Genomic DNA, 20,294 nt, shown 5'->3' on the forward strand with positions numbered 1-20,294 from the left:
GAACCCCCACATTTGGGAATCCCACTCCCCAAGCCTGCACTGCTTTCCTGAGTTGTGGGTTCAGGAAGAGTCCCCAGAAGGAAACACTGCAGGATGAGCCCTCCTTTCCTGCCACTATGCTCCAAGTCACCCTGACTCCTAGCTCAAGTCCTTCCAAAAGGGGCGAGGCATGCAGTCTTCAAGGAGATGGACTGCAGAGAGACACGTGGACACGTGTGCATTACACTCATATGCACTGTGCACAGAGGCACACACGTGTACAAACACTTGCACATTGCATGCGGACATACAGGCAGAACTCTCACACACACCACACACATGTGTTCCTGCATGTATGGACACACACATGATAGGTATTTACATAAGTCATGTGCACACACAGTGCATGCGTTGCATGAACACCCCACATACAGTGTACACACAGTACATGTGTGTGGGTTCTCATACACATATTTGTACTATAGCCACATATATTTGCACAGTGGCACACATGTGCATTAACATAGATATGTCACATGCAGGCACACACGTGAACACACATGTTCAGGAACATTTACACATTACACATGCAGTGCAGACACACAAATGAGCACTCACACACATGCATCCCACAGCACCCTGTGTGTTTACTTGCACACACACAGGGAAGGCACACCTGTGTGCTGTGCTCACATGAACATTCCCAGGCACTTCCCTCGGTGTATGTTCTCAGACGCATGTGCGGTTGTGCACACTGGGGAGTGTCACACGTGCATGGGCACGCGGGCCAGTGTCATGCCACACTGACACACACACTGCAGAGGGGACACAGCCCAGGAAGCACGACGTGCAGGTGCTATTCTAATGAGCTTAACACCCGCATCCAATTTGTCATCACAACCATTTCTTTATATATATATGTATATATTCCCTTTTGTTGCCCTTGTTGTTTTCTTATTGTTGTTGCAGTTATTATTATTGTTGTTATTGATGTCATCATTGTTGGATAGGACAGAAAGAAGTGGAGAGAGGAGGGGAAGACGGGGGGGGGGAGAGAAAGATAGACACCTGCAGATGTACTTCACCGCCTGTGAAGCGACTCCCCTGCAGATGGGGAGCCGGAGGCTCGAACCAGGATCCTTACGCTGGTCCTTGCACTTTGTGCCATGTGCGCTTAACCCGCTGCTCTACCGCCAGACTCCCAATCATGACCATTTATTTAAAAAGACCTACTTCTTCATATTCCTGAGGGAGCGAGAGGGCCAGACCCGAGCACCACTCAGTTCTGGCGTTTGTAGCATCAGGAACCAAACCTGAGGCCTCAGACACCAAGGCCTGTGCTCCACCCCACCCCAGGCTTCATCATCACCTCTGGGTGCTCTATTTGGGGGATGCGGCTTGCTGGGGGGGGGTGGGGAGGCACTAAGTACATTCAGACAGCTCTGCAGCTGTCATCACATCTGCCCATGGGGTCTTACCTGGCTCAGCTGAGACTCTGTCCCAGTTAGGCCCCAGCCACATTCCCTGTCACCGGTCCCTGGCACTTGCTGCCCCTGTGGGTTGCCCCGCCAAGGCTCTCGTGGAGCTGCAGCCAGGCAGCACCTGTCCTGTCACCATGTGTTTCAGGAAGCCTAGGGCTCAGGGCTCATCTTTGTCATAAAAGCAAAGCCAGCTTCATCTCCAGGACATTGCCCAACTCTTGAATGACAGGTGAGGCCTGGTGTCCTCGCACAGGTGTACCGTGACTGGTGGTGTTGGACACAGGTGGGGGAGAGCACTTGGTCAGCAGTCACCCCACATGGCAGGTGCTCCATCAGGCAGCAGAGGGACAGAGTGACAAGATCACTGTCCCCTGCATTCCCTGGATTTTGGCTCTTCCTCCGTGCCATGAGGGGGGCAAGAGCTTCAGCCTGGGCCCTTCAGGGGTTCTCTCTTTCTCTGACACACACACACACACACACACACACACACACACACACTGCTCCTTTTTCTCATCTGAGTCTGGGCACACAGGATGTCTGCCTCAAGATGGCCTTCATGAAGAGTGTCATACAGGTCACCTGTGCCATCAAAAAAGTCAAGGACCTGGAGGACTTCCAGTTTTCCCAAAAGATGTCGGTTACTAGCATCATAGCGGTAAGTAGGGCTCAGGCCTTCCTGGGTCCTTGAATTGTCAAATGTCAGGGCTCCATGCTCACTGCTTGAAAGGCCACTTCTTCAAGAGGCATGGGCTGGTGCAGGGAAGAGAAGCTGGTCTGCAGGTTCTAGCTGCCTGAGAAAACGGCAGGCTCTTGGTTCATCCAGTGTCCTCTCCACTCGGGGCCTGGGGTTTCAGTCATGAGGGATTAAGAACAGTGGGTCAGTGAGGGAAGGGAAGCCCCCCCCCCCCCAGCTGTGCAGCTGGCTTCAGTGGTGTGATGAATGCCCAGAGCAGGGGGCTGGGTGGCGGCACATCCAGTTAAGCCCACGTAGTGCTAAGCACAAGGACCCATGCAAGGATCCAGGTTTGAACCCCTGGCTCCCCACCTGCAGAGGGGACACTTCACGAGCAGCAAAGCAGGTCTGAAGGTATCTATCTTTCTCTCTCCCTACCTCCCCCTTCTCTCATAATTTCTCTCTGTCCTATTCAATAAAATGGAAAAAATGACTGCAGGAGCAGTGGATTAGTAGTGCTGACACCGAGCCCCAGTGATAACCCTGGAGGCAAAACAAACAAACAAACAAACAAACACCTCCTTAGAGTACAGTCACAAGGTCAGAGTGATCTGCTCCCTGCACAACTCTGAGACCAGTGCTCAGCACCCTCTGTAGGACACACCCCCAGTGTCTCTAGCCAGGCTCATTGGTCCTCCATCCCACTGTGACTGACTACTCTATAGGCAGCTTACAGTTCACCAGATCATTCCCTCTCTTGCTATTTTTTTTCTTTTTTATTGGGGGGGGGAGTGGTGGTGGTGGTGGTAAATGGTTTACAGTAAATACAGTTGTTGACACATGGAGTAAAATTTCACATCCCACCCCGAGCCTAGGTCCCCCTCCACTATTGTGCACCAAGAATGCAAAGCCCTCCCACCCCCAACTCTCCCCCGGAGTCCTCTACTTTGGTGCAAGACACCAAACCCAGTCCAAGTTCCACCTTGTGTTTCCTTTTTCTGTTCTTGTTCCTTAAGTTCAGCCCATGAGTGGGATCATCCCATATTCATTCTTCTCTTTCTGGCTTATCTCATTTTAACATCATTCCTTAAAACTCCATCCAAGACAAGGTGAAGATGGTGACATCATAATTTTTAACAACTGAGTGGTATTTCATTGTGTATATACACCACGACTTTCTCAGCCACTCATCTCTTGCTGGACACTTCGGTTACTTCCAGGTTTTGAGTATCTAATTTCTGTAACATGAGGACCTTCTTTACTGTTAGGAATCAGAAAAGATGAGGTCCAAGTTGGAGAGACTATGGAAGAACAGGGGGCTTCCTCTGTCTGCTTCTTTTCTAACTCATGCTGACTTCCACTGGCTATTTTGGAGGTCTGACTGCAGGATTCTCTGAACAGAAGTTCCCTGAGTTCCCAAGGTGGTGTTCCTGAGGTGATGGTCATGGCTGGTAGACAGAGGTCCCTGAGGCAGCCTAGCTGTCACTCCCAAGATTCTTCAGGAAGGACTTAGCAGGTGGGGGGCAGGTATCCTGCTGCAGGCACAGAATTGTGGTAAGGTTGGGAAAGTGTCCACTGCCCCAAAGTAACAAGCAGTGACAAAGGCTGGTGGAGTCTGTGGGACAGTCCCTGCTCCCAATGCCACCTGTCCCTCCCAACACACACACACACACACACACACACACACACACACACAGAGAGAGCTGATGTCCAGGTCCTAGGATGTTGCATTAGAAGCATCAGAAGAGGAAGTCAGGCGGTAGCACAGCACGTTAAGCGCATGTGACGTGAAATGCAAGGACCGGCACAAGGATCCTGGTTCGAGCTCCCGGCTCCCCACCTGCAGGGGAATCTCTTCACAGGCGGTGAAGCAGGTCTGCAGGTGTCTTATCTTTCTCTCCCCCTCTCTGTCTTCCCCTCCTCTTTCAATTTCTCTCTGTCCTATCCAACAATGACATCAATAACAACAACAATAATAACTATAACAATAAAAACAACAAGGGCAACAAAAGGGAATAGATAAATAAATAAATATTAAAAAAAGCATCAGAAGAGGTTTCAGACAGGAGGGAGATGTGGGTGGAAACAGAAACTTCTAGAAGGAAAGAAACATGCAGGATAAACTGATGCTAGCTGCTAGGTCAGGAGGTGTCATGCCAGCCTGGCTCAATCTGATGATTAAAGGCCATAAATCCCTACTCTGTGCCCCAGGGGCTGAGACTCAGGGACCCATAGCAGGTGGGCAAAGTCCAGCTACAGAGGGCTGGGGCCTGGTGGGGACTGGGTGGGCCTGCCCCTCAGATGCTGCTGTGCCCAGCAGGGCATCATCCAGGCAGAGCCCAGTGACAGCTTGGTTTCTCCCGTGAGAACGGTGGCCATGGATGCTTTCTTGCACTTGAGGTGAGTTGAGCCCTGTTGGAGAACCCCTGATTTATTGATAGACTCTCCCTGATTCACACTGCCTATTATTTCTCCCCTGAGTTATTTTTCTTAATTACTAACAGCTATGTATTTTCCCAGACATGTCAGAAATTTTTTGCTTCCTCTGTAGTTCTGCCTCCAGCCCCCAGGGGATGTTTTGGCAGGGTAAACACAGACAGTGGTCAACGGGCCTTCGGGCTAACATGAAGCCTGGTTTAGCTGATATTCCTGAACTATGCCCACATCCTTGGGGTAAGGTCAGGATTGGCAGAGTAAGCATAGAATCTGATATAACCACTAGAATTGGAACTAACAAGTCTGATACAAAGTCATCTACATACTAAGAGAGATTACTCAATAGTGCATGCTCTCAAGATGTTTCATGTATACCCTTAAGATGTTCATTCTTGACACAGCTGCATGCACACATACCCAATAAACAGAGGGGCAGTGAGCCCGCTCGGGAGATTAGGCAGAGATTCCATGGGATAGGTTCAGCAGAACCTCACTGTGAGATGTACATCATGTGGCCGCCACTTCACATTGTCCCTTTTCTCTCACTACTAATGGTGTAATGAAGTAAATTCTCAACCCTGAGACATGAGTGAAGTCCATTTTCTGGCATCCAGAGAACCCCAGTGCAGTTTTCTGATAGACACCTGTAGTGCCTCTCCCAGGTGGGAGCAGTCTCTTCTTAGGACAAAGAGCAGCACTGCTTGGGGTGAGGAATTCACCCCACTCCTCCACTGGGAGGGGAACAAACTTGGAAGTCAAAAACTCATCTACTGAGGAGGCATCCATCAGCTAATAGAGCAGTGGACCATCCACCCCATGAACTGGCAGGACTGAGGGCAGGAGGGGGTCGTGTGCATGTGGGAGTAGAAGGGCTGGGTCCTCTCTAGGAATCTGCCACTATGGAGGCACGTCCATGACTTCAGTTCATGTTTGTAACTGCAGACTGTGGACCAAAGCTACAGCTCATTTGGACAGTACACTGCTTTGCCATGTGCATGACCCAGGTTCACAACCCCCCCACACACACACTAAAGAAGCTTCAGTGCTCCAAGTCTCTTTCACTCTCTCTTTCTGCTTCTTAGTATCCCCATCTCTACAAAATCTAATTGTTGCTTGAACCTTGTCCTTGAGCACTTCAAGCTACACACCAGGTGCACCACCATCTGGCCCTCCAGAAAAAAAAAATCTTATAAGCAGAATACCCAGAGTTCTCATTCATCTCTGGTCACTCTGTCTTTGCCCCAGGACCATACCAGACAGGCCTGTTCTTTTGGCCCCCAGTTTCATTAGGGTCCCCTAGGGCACGATGCATCCCTGAACCCACACCCAGGAAAGCGGACTGGGTAACAAGGTAACAGGATGGATCCCCAGCACCTCCAGCCACTCTTCTCTCTCTCCCCAGCAAAGTGAAGCCTTTCTATTCCCTGGAGGAAAGCATCGAGCTGATGGACATCAGTATTCACTCTGTGATTTCACTCCGGCCCCCAGGCGAGGACAATGAGTCCATCAAGGTAGTTCCCCCTCCAGCTCACATCCTGGGTAGGGACCTGGAAGCTGGCATTAGTGAGACTGGTGCCCAGAGTCCAACCTCCTGAGCCTTCCTGAGCAAGCACAAGGCCACCCCATCTGCTGTGATGGACAAATCCCAGTATCCCAGGGTTGAAAACAAGGAAAGCTGTTAGCTCAGTGGTGATGGGGCTGTTGAGTGTTTGAGAACCCTGATGGGGCTGCAGAATAGCATAGCAGCTTGGCAAAAAAGACCATAGGTCCCAGCACCTCCATAAGCCAGAGTTGAGCAGCACTCTGATAGAAAAGGAGGAAGAGAGGAAGAGGAGGAGGGGAGAAGAGGAGAAAGAGGGAGGAAAATGGAGGAGGAGGAAGAAGGGGAAGGAGAGGGAGAAGAAGAAAGCAGAAGAGAAAGGAGGAGGGGTGGATAAGGAGGAGGACCCTGATGGTGACTCAGAAGGGGAGCAGTGCTAGGAACAGGGGCCAAAGGGGGACTTGGGACCCAATGTCCTAATGTGGAGGAGGGGTAGAGGGTGAGGCATAGTGACACTTTATTGATGAGACGTGGAACATTGATAAAATGTCTGTCTGATCCATCACAAGAGATGATAACATGTGAACAACTCTGTGTGAGCAGAAGTTCACGGGGGTGGCCAGAGCATCTCAGGCTTGTCCTCCTGCAGAGGGAGTGTGTGTGTGTGTGTGTGTGTGTGTGTGTGGTGTGTGTGTGTGTGTGTGTGTGTGTGTGTGTGGTGTGTGTGTGTGTGGGGGGTGTTTGTGTGTGTGTGGTGTGTGTGGGGTGTGTGTGTGTGTGGGTGTGTGTGGTGTGTGTGTGGTGTGTGTGTATGTGTGTGTGTGGGGTGTGTGTGTGTGTGGGGGGGTGGTGTGTGTGTATGTGTGTGTGTGTGGTGTGTGTGTATGTGTGTGTGTGTGGTGTGTGTGGGGTGTGTGTGTGGGGTGTGTGTGTGTATGTGTGTGGTGTGTGTGTGGTGTGTGTATGTGTGTGTGGTGTGTGTGTATGTATGTGTGTGTGTGGTGTGTATGTGTGGTGTGTGTGTGTGTATGTATGTGTGTGTGGTGTGTGTATGTATGTATGTGTGTGTGGTGTGTGTGTGTATGTGTGTGGTGTGTGTGTGGTGTGTGTGTGTATGTATGTGTGTGTGTGTGTGTGTGTGTGTCTACAGCTGTCCACCCCTCTCTCTCTCGGCCACAGATCCTGCACACCAATGCACTGGATGCTCTGGAGAAGCTGATTAAGGGTCTCATGCAGAGGCAGCTGGACCCCAAGGGGCTGCAGGAGATTGTACATGTGAGTTGCTGGAGATGGGGCAGAAGCCAGGGACAGCCACCCCTCCCAGAGGGGGGCTGGGCTCTGTCTAGGAACAGATGGTCCATATGGGTGGGAAATTTGAAAAGTCATAAGAAAGCACAATGAACACAATTTGCAGGCTTACTATTTTGCCACAGTTATTGATACTTTTTCCTCTTTCCCTCTCCTCATTTTCTCTCCCTCCCCCTCTCTTTCCTGTCACTTGGGAAAGAACCTAGGACTTCATGAATGTGTGATAGCATTGCCATTTTTTTTTTCATGATTTAATTTCTCTAGGGGAAATGGAGGTTAGACGAAGAGACACATACAGAGCGAGAGAGAGCAAGAGAGAGCGAGAGAGAGAAATCACCATAGCACCCCCTTCACCATTCATGGTGTCCCTCTGGTGCTCCTATGTGGTTCTGGGATTTGACCCAGGATCTTATTCATGTCGAGGCATGTGCTCTATTGGGTGACCTATCTCCTACTTCCTCTCTTACTCTCTCTCTTTTGAACTATGGACAGTTAATTTCAGATATCAAGAACATTCTCTTATCTAATTAAAATAATTAAAAGCAAACAGCTTAAGTCACACATTTTTCTCTCTAATCAGCAGCCCATATTCATGTTTTATGTGTTGTCTCAGTGATGTCCTCTTCTCTCTCTGGGTTCTGATAGAGTTGGAGTTCCGAGCCCTCTGGTCATCTTCACCTAATATTTCTCTCCCACTCTGAGAGTATGGACCAAAATTCTTTGTGGGGTGCAGAAGGTGGGAGTCTGGCTTCTGTAATTGCTCCTCCGCTGGACATAGGCACTGGCAGGTTGATCCACACCCTCAGTCCAGTAGGGCAGGACTTTGGGGAGGTGAGGCTCCAGGACACATTGGTAAGGTCATCTGCCCTGGGAAGCCAGTTGGGTCCTTTTCAATCAATCCTTGGCTTCCCGCTTTGGAGCCATGGTGGGCGTGGCTGTGTGTGCAGCAGGAAGGAACTGTGCTGTGCTGATGTGTATGCCAGAGTGCCAGGCAGGCCAGGCTGGGAGGCGGTGTTGTTTGCACTCTCTTTCTCCTTCCTGATTTCCCCCCTCCCTCCTCCTGCTCTGCCACTTATGGAGAAAGAAATTCTGAAACCCCTGTCAAGGGGGGCTTGCTTACTTCCTGGCAGTTCTATGAGATTTTATCCGTGCATTATTTTCTCTTAATTGCACAAGAGAAAATCCATTGCTCTGTTAGTTTTGTTTTTTATTATCTTTATTTATTTATTGGATAGAAACATCCAGAAATTGAAAGGGAAGGGGGTGATAGAGAGGGAGAGACAGAGGAACACCTGAAGCCCTGCTTCACCATTCATGAAGCTTTCCCCCTGCAGTTGGGGACCGGGGACTCAAACCTGGGTCCTTGTGCACTGCAGTGTGTGCACTTAACCAGGAGCACCACTGCCTGGCCCCCTCTGATAGTTTTTTTTTTTTTTTCCCTCTTTCTGTAAATGTATTTCTGCTGACAGAGGAGGAAGGGGAGGGAGGGAGATGGAGCCCTGCTCAGCCCCTGGCACAGTCACAGCTAGAGGCTGAGCCTGTGGCTCCTGTGGCCTTGGGTGTGTAAGGTGGAGCTCTCAGAGGCTGAATGGCCTCTCCGGCCCTGTCTTTCTGATTTGAATGCTATGCCAAGAATCACATCTGGAGTCTCCTGTAGGCAAGGCATGCACTCTACTGCTGAGCTACTCTCTGGCCTCGGTGCTCTGCGTTGTTAAGCTCTGTTATTATTAGGTGTGTGAATTCTTCAGCCTGAAGTGCAAGCTGGGCCGAGCCCAGTTAGGGGAAACATTCGGCGATTAGATACAACAACCCATATCTCCGTGGGAAGGGTGCTATTCGCTCCACTCACCCCAATCTCTCTGCCCAGTGTCTTCTTCCTTGTAGTGGGACCTGGAAAGAAAGCCGGAAGCATCCAGAACATTCCAGAAGCATTGACAGTCAGGCTCTGAGTGGGAGAGGATGTGGAAGGCAACCCCCTGGCCAGAAGAAGGCTGAGCCCTGGGTTAACTGGGTTAACGCTTCTCCCGCCTGTGTTCTCCCGCAGATCCTGGAGAAGTGGGTCTTGTCAGAGAAGGAGTGGGAGCGGGAGAAGGCCGTGCACCTCCATCTGCACTTCATGCAGCTCTATGTCCAGAGCACCGGGGTCTGTGTGAGTGCCCTGCTAGTGCCCCTCTGAGCCGCACTGAATGTCCTCCCCACCTTGGTTGGTTTCCACACTCAGAAGGTCTGGTCTCCAGGGACCACAGTGGCTAGAGAAAGATGACACCCCCAGAATGCTGTGTGGGGACATGCTGGGACATGGACAGAGGGGGTGGGCAGGACAGGGTGATGGGGAGCACAGAATCAGCCACATAAAGCCACCTGGACTCTCAGGCCCAAGTGCTGCGGTGCTGCCTGAAAGAAGAACCCACTGCTACCCCCAAGGGTCCCCAGCTCAGTCCCTACATAGGTCACAGATTGGGGGGTAAGGCTAAACTGAGGCCATGCCCGGCATCTCATGTCCCCCAGGTCCCCCTGAAACTGGGGCAGTTTGGCTCAATGGTGGGGCTTGTGGCCCCCTCCACCTGTGACCCCCACCAGAACACCCGCCTGATGGCCACTGACATCCTGGTCAGCCTGCTAGAGCTTCACGGTACTGGGCACCTGGTCTCAAGTTGGGGAGGGCATTGGGGGGCGGGGGAGGCCTGACTCCAGGAGCATAAGGTAGGCGGAGTGTGACCTCTTTGTGCAGGCAGGTTTGTATACTAACAGCAGGGACCAGACTGGCAGTCAGCAGAGGGGGCCATGGAGGCTTCCGGAAAGAGAGGCCAATTACTCAGCACAGCTCACTGAGGGAATGTACTGGGGGATGGAGGGTTCACTCTGGGGTGAGGTCAGCTCACAGGTCCCGAGGACAAGGCAGACCTGGCCAGCAGGGATCTCAGGGGACATGTGTCCTGGTGGCCTCAGGGAGTGGTGAGGCAGTTTGTTGTCCCCAGCTTGGTGACAGGCGGGGTATGACAACCAGATGCCACAGATGCAGGAGAGTCCCAGCCTGGGAGTCCAGTCGCCCAGGCTGGAGGCCACCAGGGGGGCTTGGTCCTTGGCGGTGATGGTTCTACAACTGCTGCCCTCTCCCTGCCCCTCAGCAAGCCAGACCTGCTCCCCCTGGGGCCCATCCAAAGAACTGGAGCTGGAGGAGTGTAAGAAGGATCTCCAGGGCTCAGACATGGACAAGATCCTCTGTGCTTCCAGCAGGCTGGCCAAGGTGACATTTTGAGGAGGTCTGTAGGTACCCAGGCCCTGGAGAGTGGGGTGGGGTTTCCTTCATTCTGGCAGAGAAACCACATGCTGGGGCTCAGGTTCCTGACTTCCACCTGCCCAGCTCAGGCTTCCAACACCCCAATGCCTATGGCTTCAGGGCCCCCTCCCTGGGGTGCAGAACACACAGTGGGGTGCTTAAATATCTCACCTGTCTCACCCCCACCCCCACCCCTATGGTGGAGGCTGGAGAGGTGACCCAGGGAGAGTGAAGGTGGGCAGGAGAGCTGATGGTGCGCTGACCACTCCCTTCCCCCCAGAGCTCCAGAAACTCCTGGGGCTGCAGAGAGCAAGTCACTCCTGCCTGTGGGGGCAAGCGGTGGCTTGCTTCCTGGGGCAGGAAGAGCAGAAGGTAGAGAGTGGCTGGGATCAGGTTGTGCTTGAGGGTGCCAGGCAGGAGAGCCGCAGGGGCGTGGGGGTGAGGGTGGGGGGCTGAGGAAATGTGTCCTAAGGGCCCTGGGAAGCCGCTGCTGGAGCAGACAGAGGGCTGGGCAGGGAGGTGAGGAGGCTGTGACTACGGCTTGAGAGAGGCTAAAAGAGGGAGTGGCTGGTCATCCAGGCAGATGAGGAAGAGGGGACATCAGAGGTGGCTAGCTAGACCTCAGCTCTGCTACCAGGTGACGTGCACAGAGTTCAACTGTGACGAGGTGGTGTCGCTCATCCAGAAGCTCTGTGAGAACATCGGGGCGCTGAGCCCCCAGCACGACGAGGCGTCTGTCACCTGGATTCGCACCTTCCTCCAGATGCGCATCAAGGAGCTGGAGGACAAGGTGGCCCCAGTCTGGAGGCAGGCGGGGTGTCCCTCCAGACCTTTTGTCATAAAGGGGGCAGAGGAAGTCGAGTTCTAGAAGGAGAAAGAGGACCAGGAGACAGCTCAGTGCTTCAGTCTGTGTCTTACATGCTTGGAGTTTCACTTTCTAGTATCTGATTTTTAAGAAATTTTTCCTTTGTTATCATTGTTATGGTTATTATTGATGTTACCAGATCAGACAGAAATTGAAAGAGGGGAAGACAGGGGGAAAGACACCTACAGACCTGCTTCACTGCTTGTGAGCCCCCTACAGGTCCTGGGTTCCATCCCTGGCACGGAGGCAGGAATGACTTCTGTTCTCCCCCTCTCTGTCTCCTCCTTCTCTATCAGTTCCTATCTGTCCTATTAAATTTGAAAGAAAGAGAGAAAGAAAGAAAGAAAGAAAGAAAGACAAGAAAAAAGTAGGAACTGGCAACTGGGAACAGTGAATTCATCACACCAGCACCAATGGCGTGACAGCAGTAGAAGAAATGAATTTAAAAAGAACAAAGGGATATAGGGGCAGGCAGAGAGAGAGCTCTGTCAGTGGAGCATGCTCGAGGTCCAAATCTAAGTGCTGGCATGTGGAAGCCACTACAGCAATGAAGGAGAAAGCTGTAGTGAAAGAGTCAAGCTGAATGAAATACGGCGTGGAACAATGAAACTGCACACATGTGAGTCACACACACTCAAACTCACACACACACACACACACACACACACACACACACACACACACGAGAGCCTGAGTTCATTTCCCCAGCATCACATTAAAAAACACAAACAGGGGGCCTTTAGTGGTGCACGTGGTTGAGCACACACATTACCATGCACAAGGGCCCAGGTTCAAGCCCCTGCTCCCTATCTTGGGGGGGGAGCTTCATGAGTGGTGAAGCAAGTGCTGCAAGTGTCTCTGTTTCTCTCTATATTATCCCTCCTCCTCTCTCAATTTCTCTGTCCTATCAAATAATGGAAAAGAAAAGAAAGATTGAAAGAAAAAAAAAAAGGAAGGAAGGAAGGAAGGAAGGAAGGAAGGAAGGAAGAAAAAGTGGCCACCAGGGTGGCATTCATCAGGCTGGCACCGAGACTTAGCAATAACACTGGTGCCAATAAATAGGAAGAAAGGAAGGAAGGAAGAGTAGGAAAACAAAAAGAAAGAAAAAGAAAAAAAGAGGGAAGCAGAAGGCAAAAGAAAGGTTTGCAGTGTCAGTGGAATGGTGGCTGGGCTTTTGCTCTGGAGCTGGAGGCGGGGTGGGCAGGTGGCGCCCGGGTGATGCCCCAGCCCTCCCCAGGTGGCCGAGATCCTGGGTGCCATCCTGGTGCACCTGCCCGGGGTGGACCAGCCCGAGGTGCGGCGCCTGCTCATCGAGGGCATCCTGCTGCTGGCGCACCACCACCAGGAGACGGTGCTCACGGCCCTGCTGAGGCAGCCCCTGCCCATGGAGAGGTGGATGCCCCCCCGCCCGACCCATGGTGCAGCCCGGTCTCCCCTGGGGGCCTCGGTGTGTGGGGGAGGAGGTGGGCTCACCTGCCAAGTACCTGTAGAAGCCCACAGACCTTGCTCCCTCTTTGGCCAGCCACCTGATGGAGGTGTGGCTGGCGGTGGCGGAGAACATGTCCTTCGCTCACACCATGCTCTGGGGGCTGCTGGGCCGCCTGCAATCCCGCTTCACCCCCCGCGCCCACGCCACCTCCAAGGCCGACGTTTGGCGCTTGGCCGCCGTGGACCCCCTCATGGTGGGTGGCGGCCTGGCCTCAGGTTCCTGGGTGTGGGGTGTGGGGGAGGCTGCTCTCCTAAGTCCCGCGTCCCCGGGCCTCCCACTGGCGGGTCTCCGCAGACGCTGTGCACGGTGCACCTGCTGGTGGAGAGGATGGAGCAGGAGGACTCGCTCCCGGACCTGTTCGCTGACCTGCTCTACACGCTCGTGCTGCAGCTCGGCAGCAGCCAGGGGCTGGAGGCTGGGTCGCCGGTGCTGAAGACCTGGAGGCTGGTCCACGCCCGGGCACTGCCCCTGGAGATGACCCTGCAGAGGTGCTCTGGGCGGGGCGGGGCCGGGCTGCGAGGGGAGGAGTCCAGGCTGTGTGTGGTGCGGTCTGCCTGGGTTGGGCGTGACTTGTGGTAGGCGTGTCCACATGTCTCGCCATCGGGTGGGTGTGGCTTCACCGGGCTTGACTTCAGAGGGGACGTGGTCTCACACCAGGGTGGGTGTGGTGTCCAGTTAGGCAGGGCCCTCCAGGGGCCGTGACCCATGATGGGCATCGGCCTGGGTGTGGCCCCCAGTTGGACGAGATCTTGGGGTGGGGCTTCTGGTGGGTGTGGCCTCCAGCAAGACAGGAGCCCCCCCCATGAGAGGTGTGGTCTCACAACGGGATGGGTGTGGTCTCATCATGGGTGTTAGACGTCACCTCTAGGGGCGTGGTGCTGTGATGAGCATGACCTCGTGTGGGTGTGGCCTCCATTTGGTCAGGACTTTGGGACATGAGGTCTGGTAGGTGTGACCTCCAAGTGGACGTGACCTCAGAGGTCTCACACCTGGGTGGGCGTGGCTTCCACCTCTGGTCTGGACCTTACAGTGACCCCAGGTGGTGCCTGACTTCAGAGTGAGACCTGGCTTTGTATTGGGTGTGGTTGTACTAGGGCTGGAGGTGACCCAGGGTTGACCTCTGAGTGGCTGGTCTGAGCTGCACAGGACCTCAGAATGGATGTGCCTGCTGACCTTGGGGCTGCCTCTTAGAAGCCACTGTTGACACTAATCACCTGCAGTTCCACCCATTTAGCCCAGAGCAAGTGAATGCCATCGTTTTCACCTCTGAGGTACACGTAGTCCATGGAAGATGGATCCTATTACTTATTTTTTAATCTTTTAAAAAATATTTTTATTTATTACTGGATAGAGACAGGCGAGGGAGCTAGAGAGGGAGAGACAGAGAGACACCTGCAGCTCTGCTTCATCACTTGTGAAGCTTTCCCCCTTCAGGTGGGGGCCAGGGGCTTGAATGCACAATGTAATTTGTACACTTAAACAGGTGCATCACCGCCTAGCCCAGTCCTATTACTTCTTTATTCAGTTATTTGTGTGTAGACATTTAGGTTGGTTCCATATTTGGGTTCACTCATATGTGGAATATAAATAGTTTAAAAAAACTTATAAAATAATGTCTCTCCCCCCTTTTTGTCTTATTTTAGATTTTAGGACAGAGACAGAGAGACAAAGAGAAAAAGAATGAAAGAGTACACTGCATTGAAGTTGCCTTCAATAAGGTGGGGGCCAGTCTCAAACCTGGCTCATGTATATGACAAAACAACACACTAAGTGAGCTATTTTGCAGGCCCTCGACTCTTAAAAACGTTTGTTTATTCATTGATGAAAAAGAGAGATGGAGAGAGAACAAGAGTATCACACTGACACGTGTGATAATGGGGAATGAATTTGGGACCCCTTGTCTAGTTATCTAAAGCTTTACTCGCCACACCACCTCCTGGGTTGCCCAAAGAGACTCATAGAAAATGTGAAAATTATAGTGGTTAACAGAGGGGATGAGGGGGAGGGGAGGTGGGGTGACAGGTGGAGGGTTCAGGATGTAGTGTGATGGTGCAGGAACTTTGGTGGTGGTTACAGTAAGTCATACATGTACACACACAGCTGTGTAACTATGCCCTGGACAATCTTATGGAACGTAAACCAGTGTAAAATCAATAATAATAATAATAATAATGGTAAGTGTGGTCTCCAAGGGTTACTCTACTACCCAACTCACCCCCTTCTGTCAGGGAGAAGTTTCTAGAATAACACTCAACTGTTGGTGAGGAAAATAAAAAAAGAACACTTTATTAAATAGAGGAAAACATTAGCCTATTGGGAGGGGGAAGGAGATATAATTCTCTGATCTCCCCCCCATACACACCTTCCTTTCCTCGATTATGTAGTTTTTCTCCTTGTGTGTACATATATGACTATCACATGTAAAAGAGTGAAGCCAGATGTTTTCTCCCAATAGATATTCAAACTACATCAAACACCAATAGACATCCAAGCTACAGTAAACACCCACAGATACTCAGACTAGAATTCCTGTCCCGCCACTAACGTTAGCAGGTGGGAAATAAAATCACTTTCTTAAGACCAGCATTATTTTTTTTAATATTAACAATAAGGCTGCTAACTATGGATAGCTTTGTTCTCCCCACGCCTGCCTACACGGGGTGGCAGGTGCCTCCTGATGCCTTCACCGCCCGCCCCCCCCCCCCCCCCCGCAACACACACACTTCTGCAGGCGCTGGGATTCCGCTGCACAGAGCTGGGTTTGGGGCTCACTCCTGGGGGGCGTGGTGGGTGCAGCTGTCTCAAGACCTATTCCCCCCTCCCATCCAGGGTCACCATCAAGTCCTTACAGCTGCTGTTCAAGAGACTGCACCACCCTCAGCTGGAGCAGAGCCTGGAGGAGCAGGATGTGTGGCCGCTCCTGGAGAGCAGCGCCACCTTCCTGCAGGGAGTGGAACTGCTGGCCAGGTGTGCGGGGGTACCCCGGGCGGGTGGGCGGCTGCACTAGAGGGGGGTGGGGACTGGCAAGTCATTCTTACTGGGGAGAAGACCCAACCCCGGGTGCAGGGCACCCACAAGGTCAGGGCTGCACGCCTCCCTTCTGAAAAACCGCCACAGAGCCCCAACTGGGTCCCAGACCTGGAGTGTCCCTGTGAACAGAACTGGGGGAGGCAACAAAGGCGAGGTGAGGAGGAGAGCATAGCACCCCCCCCCCCCGGCCTTGGCCCTTCCGAGTGCCCTAGCTCCTCCCTCCCACCTCCCCCATGAAAAGGTGATGGAGAATTGGGAAATTAAGGGCCAGGAGGGCGTGGTGTGAGCCTTGGGAGAGGCACCCTGGACACCTCCAGGACCCTACTGTTGTCCCCTACAGGCTATGCATAGGGAACGTGGAGGGCTGCCGGCTGAGGCTGTCGGAGCTGGTGCTCAGGGGCTTGAACTCGGACATTCTGAGCTGCCGGGTCAGCAGCACCGCCATCTGCGTGGAGGTGAGCTGGGCCCCGGGTAGCGTGACCCTGGGGACTGGTCTGAGGCGGGGCAGAACTCAAGCAGTGAGGGCCTTCTGAGTCAAGAGGGCAGGCCAGTGTCTCCCCAACTGAGGGGACCTATAGTTTGATGATTGATTGATTGATTGATTCATTGATTCATTCATTCATTCATTCATCACAGGAGTCATTCAGGGAAGGGGAGAGGGGCTGAGCAAGGCCTGTATCCTGAGTGATGTGGGTCGTTCTTGGTGAGGACCAGCCACACCCAGGGCCTGGACACAGCCACCTGGGGTCTCCCCCACCCACCCAGAATCCAGCACTGGCAAAGTGCTTGAAGAAGGGACTGAGGAGCCAGGCAGGGTGTCTGGCGCGGAGCTATATCAGCTGGGCCCCAGCCACCTTGCCAGGCTGTTGAGGTACATTTGGAGGCTCTGAGAAAACTGGCCAGGACACTTTGTGGAGAAATCCTCACAGCTGGAAGAACCAAGTGCCAGCTGCCTGCAGGCCATTTCTGTAAAGGGCCACAGGGTAGAGTCACCCATCTGCTAGAAATTTAGATATCTGTGTCTTCTTTTCGATCCTTTTTCTTTTTCATTGCCAACAGGGTTTTATGCAGGGCTCAGTGCAGAGAAATTGAGAGGGGAGGGGCAGATAGAGAGGGAGAAAGACAGACACCTGTTGCCCTGCTTCACTGCTCCGGAAGCTTCCCTCCTGCAGGTGGGGAGCAGGGACTTATGTCCCATAATGTGCGCTAACTGGATGCACCACTGCCCAGCCCCCAGATTTATTTTTCTTCATTTCACACGAGATGGAAATTTTCACCTGAGAAAGAGGGAGAGCAAGAGAGAATCCAGAGCACCATTCTCATCCATGTTGCACCACTGTGGTGAAGCTCTGGCAGTGATGAAATAAACAAATATAAAAAGCAAGAAAAAGGGGAGTCAGGCGGTAGCACAGCAGGTTAAGTGCAGATAGCTGAAACCCTGGCTCCCTACCTGCAGGGGAGTCACTTCACAAGTGGTGAAGCAGGTCTGCAGGTGTCTATCTTTCTCTCTTCCTCTCTGTCTTCCCCTCCTCTCTCCATTTCTCTCTGTCCTATCCAACAACAATGACAACAATAATAACTACAACAAGGCAACAAAAGGGAATAAATAAATAAATAAAAATTTTAAAAAGCAAGAAAAAGAAATAAAACACAGCCACATGTGTTTGTTCACCCGCACACACTAGTCAGAGAGGCATCCCTACTTTATTTCCTTTTATTTTATTATTGAAGATTCACTCACCTGAGAAAGGAGAGAGAACCAGAGTTTCACTCTGGCACATACACTGCTGGAGATGGGCCGCATGTTCTTGTTCCCCTAATATTTTAAAAATCTATTGATGAGGGAGTTGGGCAGTAGTGCAGCGGTTAAGTGCACTTGGTGCAATGCACAAGGACTAGCGGAAGGATCCCAGTTCAAGCTCCCGGCTCCTCACCAGCAAGAAGTTGTTTCACAGGTGGTGAAGCAGGTCTGCAGGTGTCTGTCTTTCTCTCCCTCTCTCTGTCTTCCCCTCCTCTCTCCATTTCTCTCTGTCCTATCCAACAACAACGGCATCAATAACAACAACAATAATAACTATAACACAATGAAAATCAGCAAGGGCAACAAAAAAGAAAATAAATTAATTAAAATTTTTAAAAATCTATTGATGGGATAAAACCAGAGAAATCAAGAGGGAAGAGAGGGAGAGGGAGAAAGAGAGAAAGTGAGAGAAAGAGAGAGAGGAAGACCTGCAGCACTGCTTCATTCTTTGTGAAGCTTCCCTGGTCCCTGCATATGGGGACTGGGACTTGAACCTGGTCCTTGCACTTTGCAGCATGAAGACTCTAAAGGGGGTGCGCCACTTGGCCTCTGGGACCTCAAGCTTTTAGGCCCAGAGCTCCAGCCACTGAGTGCAGGTGCCAGAGGAACCCTCTGAGTAGGGGCAAGTGAGCGACACTCACACCCCTGTGCACGCCAGTGTAGACATGAGTGGGGCTCTCGTACCCCATCGCTGCTCCATCTTGGGAGCTGGAGGAATGAACCTTGGGGGCCCACACACAGATGGGAAACCACAGGCTCAGAAAGGTCAGGTGACGGGCCAGCTGCCAGACAGAGAAGTGAGACTTGGTCCCCTTCAGACCACAGAGAGTCCGTCCTGGGCTCTGTGTGGTACCCCACTTCCTGCCCTACCCCGTGGCTGAGAAGTGGGTGCCCAGCGGGTCACAGCACCCAGCTCTTCCTCCCAGTTGATGAGCACCCCAGTTCTGTACCAGGAGAAGCTGCTGAGGCCGGCGGTGCTGATGCTGGAGAAAGGCGCGGAGCAGGGGGATGAGGCCCTCTGGGTGCTTTCCCTGCGTGCCCTGGGTAACATGGCCCTCGGCACCCCCAAAAAGGTGCTGTTCTGTGCCCAACACTGAGGGGAGGGGGGACGCCCTGGGAAAGGGGACCAAGGATCCCAGCCTGGGGCTGCAGGTATCCTGGTCCTTAGGGGTGTGTGGCTGGAGGAGGCAGGTGAAGGAGAGGGACAGGGATGAGGTCCTTGTATCCCCCCCCCCCCAGGTACGGCAATACCGGAAGCTGCTGCTGCAGAGGTGTGTGGGCTCCCTGCAGGTGCAGGGCAGCATAACAGTACCCTCCGAGGGCATGGAGGCCCTGAGCAAGATCCTGGTGGAGCTGCGGGAGGGAGATGTGGGGGGCTTCTTCAACACCATCTCCCAGCAGTGCCGCACCTTCTTCAATAGCGTGAGTCCTGCTCAGAGGTGCACAGCCTCTTGGTGAGGCAGGGAGGAGGAGGTCCCCCTGACACCTGGGAGCTGCACCAGTGAGCACATAAAAATTAATTGGGGGTGGGTGGTGGGTGGTAGCACAGTGGGTTAAGCTCACAAGGTGCGAATTGCAAGGACCTGCATAAGGATCCCGGTTCGAGTCCCCCAGCTCCCTACCTTCAGGGGAGTCACTTCAAGAGCGGTAAAGCAGGTCTGCAGGTGTCTGTCCTTCTCTGCCTGCTCTCTGTCTTCCCCTCCTCTCTCCATTTCTCTCTGTCCTATCCAACAACAATGACATCAATGACAAGAATAATAATAACCACAACAAAATGGTAAAACAACAAGGGCAACAAAAGGGAAAAAAATAGCCTCTAGGAGCAGTGGATTCGTGATGCAGGCACCGAGCCCCAGCAATAACCCTGGAGGCAAAAAAAAAAAAAGAATAAAATAAAATATTAAAAAAAAAACATAAGGGAGCATTTGGTTAAGTGCACATATTACCAAGCACAAAGACCCACGTTGGAGCTCTGCTTCCTACCTGCAGGGGGGAAGCTTTCTGAGTGATGGTTAAGCAGGTCTGCAGGCATCTCTCTGTCTCTCTCCTTCTCTATCTTCCCCACTCGTCTCAATTTCTCTCTGTCCTATCAAATAAGGGGAAAAAAGAAAAAGAAAAGAAAAATGACAGCCACAAGGAGCAGTGGATTTGTCAGGTTGGTGCCAAACCCCAGCAATCATCTGGGTGTCAATTTAAAAAGTTAATTTCAGGGGTCAGGTTGTGGTGCACTTACCTAGTTGAGTGCACATGTTACAGTGTGAAAGGTCCTGGGTTCAAGCCCCTGGTCCCTACGTGCAGGGGGAAAGCTTCACAAGCAGTGTAATAGGGCTGCAAGTGTCTCTCTGTCTCTCCCTCTCTAGCTTCCCCTGTCCTCTTGATTTCTCCCAGTCTCTATCCAATAAACAAACAAAC

At 52.4% G+C, this 20,294-nt stretch overlaps 2 protein-coding genes across 3 annotated transcripts in view; one reads left to right on the plus strand and one right to left on the minus strand.

Annotated features, from left to right (window-relative positions):
• Window positions 1-20,294, minus strand: part of HJURP (Holliday junction recognition protein) — a 105,828-nt gene that overhangs the window by 61,809 nt on the left and 23,725 nt on the right. The window lies entirely within an intron of this gene.
• Window positions 1-20,294, plus strand: part of MROH2A (maestro heat like repeat family member 2A) — a 61,391-nt gene that overhangs the window by 28,340 nt on the left and 12,757 nt on the right. For both annotated transcript variants that reach the window (XM_007520514.2, XM_060193823.1), the window contains exons 23-37: window positions 1,993-2,115; window positions 4,454-4,533; window positions 5,972-6,080; window positions 7,289-7,384; window positions 9,462-9,566; window positions 9,926-10,049; window positions 10,546-10,664; window positions 11,335-11,487; window positions 12,800-12,954; window positions 13,085-13,244; window positions 13,346-13,539; window positions 15,881-16,018; window positions 16,422-16,536; window positions 18,809-18,955; window positions 19,122-19,304. In XM_007520514.2, coding sequence (XP_007520576.1) covers window positions 1,993-2,115; window positions 4,454-4,533; window positions 5,972-6,080; window positions 7,289-7,384; window positions 9,462-9,566; window positions 9,926-10,049; window positions 10,546-10,664; window positions 11,335-11,487; window positions 12,800-12,954; window positions 13,085-13,244; window positions 13,346-13,539; window positions 15,881-16,018; window positions 16,422-16,536; window positions 18,809-18,955; window positions 19,122-19,304 — 2,001 coding nt within the window. The remainder of the gene's footprint in view (window positions 1-1,992; window positions 2,116-4,453; window positions 4,534-5,971; window positions 6,081-7,288; window positions 7,385-9,461; window positions 9,567-9,925; window positions 10,050-10,545; window positions 10,665-11,334; window positions 11,488-12,799; window positions 12,955-13,084; window positions 13,245-13,345; window positions 13,540-15,880; window positions 16,019-16,421; window positions 16,537-18,808; window positions 18,956-19,121; window positions 19,305-20,294) is intronic.

Source organism: Erinaceus europaeus, chromosome 7 (genome assembly GCF_950295315.1).
Source record: "Erinaceus europaeus chromosome 7, mEriEur2.1, whole genome shotgun sequence".
In the NCBI taxonomy this organism is placed as follows: Eukaryota; Metazoa; Chordata; class Mammalia; order Eulipotyphla; family Erinaceidae; genus Erinaceus; species Erinaceus europaeus.